Raw genomic sequence first — 10,902 nt, forward strand, 5'->3', positions numbered from 1 at the left:
CGTTAAGGGTGCACTCACACACATCAGTCACCGTCACGGCACGTCACCGGACAGGATTAAAAAAAAATATGTATCAATAGTTCTAGTATGACTCTGTTCCCACACGACAGTCGCCGGCACGAAATCTATCAGTGACGTCCCCGGTCAGGCACGTCAAATAATCTTTCCATACATGTATCATACTTTTATCCCCACTCACCCGGTTCCGTCACGTCTCAGTTCAGTCAGCGTCGTGCTACCGTCAATTGCTACATGTTCTCTAGCGTGACACACGTCTAATCACTCACTAACCTGATGTATGTGTTCAATGATTCAGTCAAACCGGCGACGTGACTGACGGACAACATGACGGTGACTGGTGTTTGTGGATACGTACACAAACCGTCACCGATCAGTCATCGGTGACTTGACGGTGACTGATGTGTGTGAGTGCACCCTAATCCTGCTGTGTTGTGAACCTAATGTACCTATATACTATGATCACCTCTAAGAATATCAAAAGTATCAAATTAATGTTTTTTTCCTAATATACCAGGTCCTATGTTACCAGGTCCATATTTTTTTAAATTTGCCGCCTTTTACTGGGTTCAGCTTTGGCTAGCCAGACTGTTTAGGAATATAATTAAATTCTTGTTTAGCATTTTGGCTAATTAACCCTACCTTCGGGCAGCTACTATTAAGTATGCTGTGCTTCGGGGACAGCCTTGGTAAAGTCAAGCTACAGTCGACATAATCAACTTAATTTTGAATCTACTAAATTTACACAGAACTAAATTTATTTATTATCTGTTAGCATTGCTACATGGCAGCATTGTTTTGAAGTTTTGTTCAAACTTCGAATGAATTATAAAATTAAAAATGGTGGCTGTAAGTTAAAGAATTGAAGACGAAATTGAATATATTTTGAAGTAAACAATAAAGGTCGTTGGAATGATTGCATAAAAATATAACATAATGTCAACTCCAGTGTCGAATCGCAAATATGGTGCGCAAAAAATTCGACTTACAAGTAAGTTTTGTACCTTTCACTTAGGTATTCCCCAAACTCGATTCAAACATTGTTATTTTCAGTTTAATTTATCTAAATATTATTTTATTTTTTAGTTCTGTGTGCCAGAAACCTAGTACGGAGAGATTTATTCCGTAAGTAAATATTTACAATAATTATAATCCATCATGTATCGTATGTAACATGAATATTGAGCAACTCACACGGAAGGCAATGAATAATGAAGAATATAAATATTTCTCGGATATTGCGAAAAAAATAAAAATTTTAATAAGTTCCCGATATATGAAGTTTTCAGAATTTAATATATGATTGTTCCTTGTATGTCATTGCATGCATTGACATAAATGCACTTTTTGCTAAAAATTAAAAACTTAGTACCTACTCATATACATGCAGTTTGGAATCACTAAAAACAATTGCAGTCACTTAGCTAAAAGCTAGGGTTGACTTTAGAAACGTGCGGCACGAATTTCGGCGCGATTTTAATTTTTATCGATCGATAATGATGCCCCGAAACATACATTAGCGGCTTTTCGTGCGGAAACGTGTAATTACAGAGAAATCTTTTTTTTAATTTTTGAGATTATGTTCAAAATTTTTTGAGTTACATTGACAAAACTACAAGAATTGTGTTTGAAAGAGGTAACAAATGTCTTAATGTACATATTAAAAACCATAGTTCATTCAAAAGCATGTTGCTGAGGGGACAACAATTCATACGGGTTATTGGCGAGCATATGATTGTTTGGGGCAATATGGGTATGTTCATAAAAAAGTTAATCACTCAGACCCAGACAACCCATTTGTTGCCTCTGACCCATTTGAGTCCCAGTGGCATGTTGTAAAAAGATTTTTTAAAAAAGATAACTATAACCACCCAGCAAACTTCGGTGATAATATTATAGAATATGTGGAGACGATGCGTGGAAAAAAATAAAATGGATCCATTCATTGCCATTGTAAATTGTATCAAACATGTATACAAGATTTGAATAAATAATTATTTAAAAAAAATGTTTTTATTGTATGTATATTGCACACAAATTGTTAATCACAGAAACGAATCTGTCCACCCCGATTCCACGTGGTACTTGTCTGTCATACACTAGAGTGTATTAAAAAAGTCGGAGGCGCGGAGGAGCGTGGCGCCCGCGTGTGCTGAGGAGCAGGCAGAGTCAAGCGAGCCGGAGTGGCTGAGGCTGGTCGCCAAAGGCGACCAAAAAGCCGAAGCTACGAAGGCGATTGAAGACTCCTGCCTGCAACGAGGTACACGGGGGCAAGCGCCACGTTCTGCAGCGCCGGAGCAGTCAAGAAAGCCCATAATCTTCGTTATATTTCTAACTACATAGTATAAAACAAAGTCACTTTCTCTATCCCTATGTCCCTTTGTATGCTTAAATCTTTCAAACTACGCAACGGATTTTGATGCGGTTTTTTTTAATAGATAGAGTGATTCAAGAGGAAGGTTTTAGTATATAATTTATTAGGTTTAAGTCAAAGCGGGCGAAGCCGCGGGCGGTAAGCTAGTATAAATATAATCTCAAAAAAAAATAGAAGGGGGGGTTTCCTCACCCCCCCACTTTATAGGGGGTCTCCCCTTACCTCCCCCCTCCCTTTCCCTCCCCTCCCCCCCCTTAATTCGTGCCGCAAATTTCTAAAGAAATACCAAAAGCTATAACCCAATCTGTTTTATTAATATTATTCAGCTATTCAAATTTAATATTCCTATTTAGGTCTGCCAGATCCATTCGCCAAAATATCCGTAGATGGAAGTGGCCAAGTATATTCTACAAATGCAGTAAAAGCAACATTAGATCCTAAATGGAATACTCATTATGACTTGTATTTAACTAAAGGAGATGGCATTACTATCAGGTTAGTTTTTAGTTTTATTTACCTCTTGTTGTGTTATGGTGTGTAAATATTACTTGTTTTATCATTTATTGATCCTTCTAATATTTATATTGTGTAATACAAATGTCAATAGTTGAAAACAACTTAGAATTAAAAAAATACTGTTAAATAGCTTCTATTTTGATATTATGTAGTTTGTTATACCTAAACTGTATAATTTATTTTTTATAAATATCTTTAGTCTTATAATTTTATTAGGAGGAAAAACCATTAAATACACTTCATTAAGTCAAAATATGAACCCTGATGTTTTCTTAGTCATTATTTTTCCTCTTATGGTAAATCCTAAGAAAAATAATAGAATTTAGTTTTGTCATTGTAATATATTTTGTTTTTAAGCATATGGAATCAAAGAAAAGTTCACAAGCGACAAGGTTCCGGTTTCTTAGGTTGTGTTCGTATTCAATCGTCCACTGTGCACAAATTAAAAGATACAGGATGTAAGTATAATTCCATTCAGGTGCTAGATATCTATAAATCTTGACCTACATTTACTTTTTCCCTATTTGATTTGGCTATTTTGATAACTGAATCCTGTTGTAACATCTCTACTAATTAAAATATTTCTCAATTTAGATCAATGCCTAGAACTCTGTGAAGATAATTCAGGAGAAGCATGTGGGGTGAAAGGACAAGTGATTGTATCATTATTATCGAGGGACGGAGCGAGGGGTGAACCTGCATCAGCCGCGGGTGAAGGTTCGCCTTTGGCTGTTGTGGGACCAGCAGGGGAAGTGAGGGCACCGAGGGAACCACCAGTTAGTAACGGCACAAGTTTACCATTGCCCCAGCACTGGGAGGAAAGGTTTACATCTAGCGGGAGGTGAGAATCCTTAATTTATTTGTTGGTATTTGTATATCAGTATATAATGATCCATTAACCTTGATTATTAAGTTACGCAATTAAAAACTAATATAAAAATTAAAATAAGTCCCATTTTCTTAATACAGTGTATTTGATTACTTTAATGTTAAGATTTAGATTTAAATGGAAAATTGTATGCTTTAAATACAGTTCAAGTGCTTTTCCCTGGAAATTCATTTAAGACTGCAATTCTAACATTGTGCGTTACATTTCAAGATAATGTCAAACTTGCCAATTGTTATCAAACTTAGATAAGCAAAAACTATGTCAATGTTTTTAGTGTTATAAAATGCAATTATTTAAACACCTCCATTTTCATATAAAATAACAGAGCAATGTTATATTATTGTTGTATCTATGTTGACAGGAAGACTTGAATGATCAAGGTCAATTGTTTGAAGTAATTTTATTTTAATTTGTGTCTTTACTAAGTTTCTTTTTAGGTATTTAAATGAATCATGATATTCTAAAACTTGATTTAACTTCCCGTTTCCAAGACAATTATTATGTAATCAGTGGGAAAAATAAATATGATTTTATTCGAGGATATTTCGTAATCATAATTCATAGAAAACTATTAAGGGGTGGGACTTAATAGTTAAAACCACCTATTGTGCTCTTCTTGTATATTTGTTTATTTTTAATCACACAACATTATAAACATAATATATCACTATTCTTGAAAATAATAGATAACTTTACTGTCTTTATCTAGCTTAAATTTTAACAACATTTTCAAATAAAGAGAATATAATTTCAGGCCATATTACGTAAACCACGCGCTCCGTCGCACACAATGGGAGCGGCCGAGTCCAGAGCCCACAACGAGCCCGCAGCCCTCCCCACCCCCCGCATCTCCGTCACCCGCTCCTGTGAGCCCCTCGTCACCAGCCACGCCTTCCACACCTGTGTCACCGGCATCTCCAATATCTGAGACCGATGTTAGCCATGGAAATTCCATATCTTTGTGGTGAGTTTATAATTTTTGAAGTGAAAACTTCTTTAGCGGCGTTGGGTATAAAATCTTAAACTCGCGTCAGGACACGTGGCCTGATCGAAAAAGCGTAAGACGGATTTTTTTTTACCCCTATAATCAAGTTTTCACTTCTGCCGGCACTCCCGGAGTGCAACCCGTCTTTTTTTTATTAAGTGATTACTAACTTGAAAATTCAAGTATTGGAATAATATTACATTTAATAACAGTACAATTCATAACAGAACATTGAAGTACAAAATTTTAGTATTTATTCTAATTAAAATGATGCTTAATAATAATTGAATTCATATTTTACTATACATTATCTTCATGCGTGGCTATTGTTAGAATGAAAATGACAAGCTTTATGATGCAAGTGCAATTATAAATAGTAATATAATATTGTGTGATGTGTCATCATGCTTAAAGTGCCTATTTTTCTTTAAAATAAATATGTTGTATAGGTAATGTGTAAAGGTTTGTGAGTTTGTATCTGGTATGTTTATTCTGCAATGTAACAATATACAATATGAATATTAGAAAAAGATGTGAGTTGTATTTTAATTGTCTAATTACCATAATGCAAGGTTACTTTGGGACTATAGTATTTTGAGTATGGCATTGTAGGTAACGTCGAATGATTTTTTATTAGCAAGGTTAACAATATTATGTTAAGAAATTAAAGATTTATAACGCAACGCTTTTAAACGCGATTTATTCATTATATTATATTCCCGACGTTTCGCGCACTTTGCAGCAAGCGCATTCACGGGGAGACTGGCCACGCTGGCTGCAAAGTTGCGTTTAAAATCCGTTAAAAATCTTTAATTTATAAATGTATAATAATCATCATCATCATGCTTCCTGAGTCTGTGTTCGACCCGACGAGTACAATATGGGGGTTTTCAAGCGTAGAGTGAACAGGTACCTTTTAGAGAAGCGCGTTCCATCTTAGACCACATCTCAGCTTAACATCAGGCGAGATTGTGGTCAAGCGCTTCCCTATTACCAATAAAAAAAAAACACTAGAAAATATTAAATATAATGTTGTCTGTACAGCCCTGAACCGCAGCCGCAAACAGCGGTGCGGTCACGTGCGGTGGCACCGCCTTCGTCACCGCCCGCCGCCGCCAGCCCTGCGCCTGCACCCGTAGCGGCGACTGATCTACCACCTGGTTATGGTGAGCTATTTGGTTATTTATTTTAATTAAAAATGAATAAAGAAATGTTACGTTTATTAACGTAAATCGTGGAATGATTATTGATTATATATTTTTATTAAGTTATAAATTTTCACACAGCTGTTGTTGTAGAGTTATTCATTTCGAACAAATATATCAAATTTATTCAAGCATATCACCCACCTCAAAGCCTGTAATATGTTTGCAGTATTCCTTATGCTGCAAATAGTCCTACAATCAAGCGAGTGGCCTGCTCTTTTGCTGGCAATAAAAAAAAATCTTAGCAAAATTAGTAGTAATTATCATAGGAATTAGTGTTAAGTGTATATATAAAATAATGCAGCATATTTTTTAAAGCGGCTTTAACATGAATCGTCCATATTCCAGAGATGCGCACCACAGCACAAGGGCAGGTGTACTTCTACAACAGCATGACGGGCGCGTCGACGTGGCACGACCCGCGCGTGCCGCAGCACCTGCGCCACTGCGCCGCGGCCGCCGGCCCGCTGCCGCCCGGCTGGGAGATGCGGCATGCGCCCTCTGGCCGCCCGTACTTTGTGGATCACAACAATCGCACCACGCAGTTCACTGACCCCCGCCTCGCGCTTTCCGCCCGTCTGGTAAGTAACATACACTATTTCACCAAAAAATGCTGTCCCCAGCATGTTGTTAGATATGCGCATGTCGTTTGTCACAAATTTCTCGTTTTTTTTTATTTCTAAAGAAACATAAATTATGGCAATTGCCATAGAATAATGGTAAGCGATATAAAATACCAGTTTTTGTTACATTATTGACAGACACCGCCTCTAGAAACGAACCAACCCGCCAACGCGCCAACCGCACCGGCCACGCCTGCTATCGAGCCGGTGGACGCGGACGCTCTACCGAAATACAAGCGGGACCTCGCCGCCAAGGCGAGAGTGCTGCGAGCCGAGCTGCAAGCGTTGCAGCCGCAGACTGGACACTGTCGAATTGAGGTGATATACACAGGATTTTACAAATATAATCTTCATCTGGTTGTTTGTAAAGTAGGTTTACGATCGAGATGTTTACGTGATAACGTCTTATTGGTGGCAGCGCTCGAGATGAGACGGGAGATCGGTCCGTCTCTCTCACGTTATACCTGCGATCGCGCTCGTGAGGTTTTGGTGTGACACAAGTTTCTGAACATGTCACCCGACTAAAACGATTTTAAAAACGTTATCACGTTAAAAATATAGGTTCTAGGAAAATTTACATTTAAATCATGTTAAAAATACTATACTTGTTTGCACATACATTAGCATTTGTCATTCCTATTATTATCCCAAGTCGATATTTTGTGTTAGTTTTGAATTAGTTTCATGCGAATAAATTTCATATTATTTTATACAATGAATATTGTACTTCCTCAGGTTTCACGTAACGAAGTACTAGAAGAATCGTACCGTCTCGTGATGAAACTACGCGGCAAGGAGTTACGAAAGCGATTGCTCGTCAAGTTCCGCGGGGAGGAGGGGTTGGACTATGGCGGTGTTGCGAGGGAATGGCTGCATCTATTGGGACGGGAACTGTTCAACCCGCAGTATGGCTTGTTCCAATACGCCAATGCGGGTGATGACCGATATGCGCTGCAGATTAATGCTGATTCTGGGGTATGTTAGGGTATCATTAACTTTTTTTTTTGTCTAGATCTTCTCGTTTTATTATAGATTATTTGTGGTTCTAAATACACTCAATGTGATTTATATTATTAAATAAAATCTGTAGGATTTGAACCTGACTATTTAAAGTTAAATAATGCCTATTGTGTCTATAATATTCTTAATTTGTATCAATTTCCAGGTGAACCCAGAGCACTTGTCATACTTCCATTTTGCGGGTCGTATTCTAGGCGTGGCGTTATTCCACGGGCACCAGTTAGACGCCGCCTTTACCGCGCCATTTTATAAACAGCTGTTAGGACGACCCATTACATTGAGGGATATTCGAGACGTCGACCCGGAATTACACCGCTCGCTTTCTTGGATGTTGTGAGTTTAAACTTTAAACAATGAATCTGTTATTTTTTTAACATTTAATTATAAAATAAAACAAAAGATAGTAAAAAAAATGTATTACTTAAAAGCTCTATAGTCTATAGTATTTTTTATAAAAAAGTTCATCGCATATCTAACTAGAAAATATTTTGCGCTTTCAGAGAAAACAGCATAGCCGGTGTAATCGACACAACGTTTGCTGTAGAATGTTCTTCGTTTGGAGCAGTCCGCAGCGTTGAACTGAGGCCGGGCGGCACCAACGAAACGGTCACGGATAACAACAAACGGGACTACGTGCGTCTGTACGTCGCGCACCGCTTCACTCGGGGCGCGGAAAGACAGTGGCTAGCGTTGCAAAGAGGTTTAGCCGACATCATTCCGCCCCAGTTACTCAGGCCGCTGTCGCCGAGAGACCTGCAGCCGCTGCTGGCCGGGCGAGCCGACCTCGACCCGGCCGACTGGAAGCGACACACGCGCCTCAAACACGTGAACCCGGATGCGCCGATCGTCAACTGGTTCTGGGAGATCGTCGAAGAGTTTGACGCGGAAATGCGTGCGAGACTACTGCAGTTTGTGACCGGGTCCCGGCGCGTGCCGCTCGCTGGGTTCAGAGCGCTGCAAGGCTCTACGGGCGCGGCAGCTCCTCGACTGTTCACTCTGCACCTGGTTGCGGACGCCTCGCCAGACTCACTGCCCAAAGCGCACACGTGCTTCAACCGTCTCGACCTTCCGCCCTATCCCACTAAAGAAAAACTACACGATAAGCTGAAACAGGCCGTTCTCGAAACCGCCGGGTTCGCCGTTGAATGATATAGATATGATATACGAAGTTATATTTATAAATATTTACGTGCGCAATGAATTTTTCTTTAAAATATTCGTGAGACTGACAGGTTAGGGATTGTTGAAACATGACAGAAATTTTTACAAATTAATGGAAATATTGTGTTCTCAAATTGGAATTATCTACTTTTGTGATGATAATTTTTCTGTGACGGTACAAATATGTATGTTTAATTATTATGTTATTATTTAATATTTACTGTTTTTAAAATGTAGCCGAATTTTTAACCGATTTTTAATGATAGCAAAAGTATTTGAGCTCTTCCAATTAGTGACATAAAAATTGTACATAAAATCAGTCTTAGAATACTCTAACCATATTATATTTTATATGATGAGTCAATGAGGATGTAGTATTGGATTAATTATTTGCAATTTTTGCATGAGACATTTTATTGGCTCCTTTATATCCAACACATATAACATGAAATGGTATATTCTTGCACAATTTATAATATTTTACACATGCTCAAATAAGTATACATAATAACATACAATTGACATAGTTGTAAGATTCGAATTTTCTCCTTAATTTTAAGATATGATTTAGGTGTTATTTATGGATAGTTAACCGAATTAACACAAAAATATCCGCATATTCATAGTTAAAGTTCAACATAATAATTCTAACTAATGTTAAAGTAATCTAGCATTATAGTTATTATCTCAATGCATAGTAAAAATAGAATTATATATATGTCGAATCAATTACGCCTGGTCTTGAATTTAGTTAATAAATATAAAGTACTATTACACAAATATTAAATCATATACTATAACGCAGTTTACACGCGTTTTTTTATTGAAGTGAAACTTCTTTATCGGGGTTGAAAAAAATTTTGTGTAACATTTTTCCGTTACGCGCCATCTTGTTTTTATCCCTACCACGCGTGATTGACGTATTTCTGTAAAGTTGCATATATAGTAAATTATTTTTTGAAAAATAAGGCCATAAAGAAGTTTCACTTCTTACTTGTGTACACTAGTACACGCACACATTTTTTTTTTGAAAAGCTAATGAAATTAATTAATTCTGTTTTATTATATACTTACTTCAATTTCATTTTTTTAAAGTATATTATGAAAATATGAGTATTTGTGATGTCCGTATGTTACCCTGGCAATAAAAGGATATAAACCATTTAAAATATTAGCCGTGATTTTAAGATTTCCATAAATAATTTATACATTTCTATATATTTAGTTGTATTATATCTTGTAAATAAATGTTTATTGTTCAGTACAAAGCAGACCAGCAATACTATGATAAAAGAATTAGAATGAGAAGAAAAAGTATATGTGCTTCAGGTGCCTTACATAACATTCATTATACTATTATGTTTATTTGTATATTTTATTGAAAAGTATGGTTTGTGTTGTAATATTCCAGTTTAAATAAATCAAATAATGCCTATCAATATTCAAGAATGAATGTAAAATGTAAGATACAATGCTTTTAATACAATATTTATAACAAGGATGAGTGCCTTTTATGTGTATAATAATGATGATAATGTAATGTTAAGTAGTGTTGTATGACTGTTAGTGATATGAAATATTATTTAATAGCTAGTATGATGTAGCATAAAGGAAAATATAATATTTTTGCACAATAGCTGTCTCATTTGTTTTTTTATCTGATCCTTGTTGTACCAAAATGCCTTATGTCAATTAGGTCCAATTATTTGCCAATTAACAATCAATGTGACATAAAATATAATAATTAGATTGGGCGTATTCAGAAAGAAAGCTTGAAACTTATAAGCGCTGGTAACCCGCGCAGGAAAATATATGAACATGCGCTTATAAGCGCTGATCGGCGCCGACAAGTTTGTTGAAACTTGTTGGAACTTGTCGGCGCCGATCAGCGCTTATAAGCGCATGTTCATATATTTTCCTGCGCGGGTTACCAGCGCTTATAAGCGCCGATAAGCGCTTATAAGCGCTTATAAGTTTCAAGCTTTCTTTCTGAATACGCCCATAGGTGGCTAAACTTTGACAACATTTTCTCCCAAATTACATTACAGTATGACCACGCGACGGTATGACGATCTTTAACAGATGGTTTTGAAAAGAAAACTGGTCACTTC

At 36.9% G+C, this 10,902-nt stretch overlaps 1 protein-coding gene across 1 annotated transcript; it reads left to right on the top strand.

Moving 5' to 3' along the window:
* Positions 1 to 819: 819 nt before the first annotated feature.
* On the top strand, positions 820 to 10,427 carry Smurf (SMAD specific E3 ubiquitin protein ligase). Its single transcript, XM_090104772.1, has 12 exons — positions 820 to 1,009; positions 1,105 to 1,143; positions 2,746 to 2,887; positions 3,266 to 3,366; positions 3,503 to 3,749; positions 4,552 to 4,761; positions 5,827 to 5,948; positions 6,336 to 6,568; positions 6,749 to 6,928; positions 7,346 to 7,585; positions 7,776 to 7,963; positions 8,131 to 10,427. The coding sequence occupies exons 1-12, from the start codon at positions 955 to 957 to the stop codon at positions 8,777 to 8,779; spliced, it is 2,406 nt and encodes an 801-aa protein (XP_089960898.1). The 5' UTR covers positions 820 to 954; the 3' UTR covers positions 8,780 to 10,427.
* The last annotated feature ends 475 nt before the right edge of the window (positions 10,428 to 10,902 follow it).

The sequence above is a fragment of the Colias eurytheme genome, chromosome 8 (assembly GCF_061535395.1).
Source record: "Colias eurytheme isolate Ceu_HAF_F1 chromosome 8, ilColEury1 Martin Lab GWU primary, whole genome shotgun sequence".
In the NCBI taxonomy this organism is placed as follows: domain Eukaryota; kingdom Metazoa; phylum Arthropoda; class Insecta; order Lepidoptera; family Pieridae; genus Colias; species Colias eurytheme.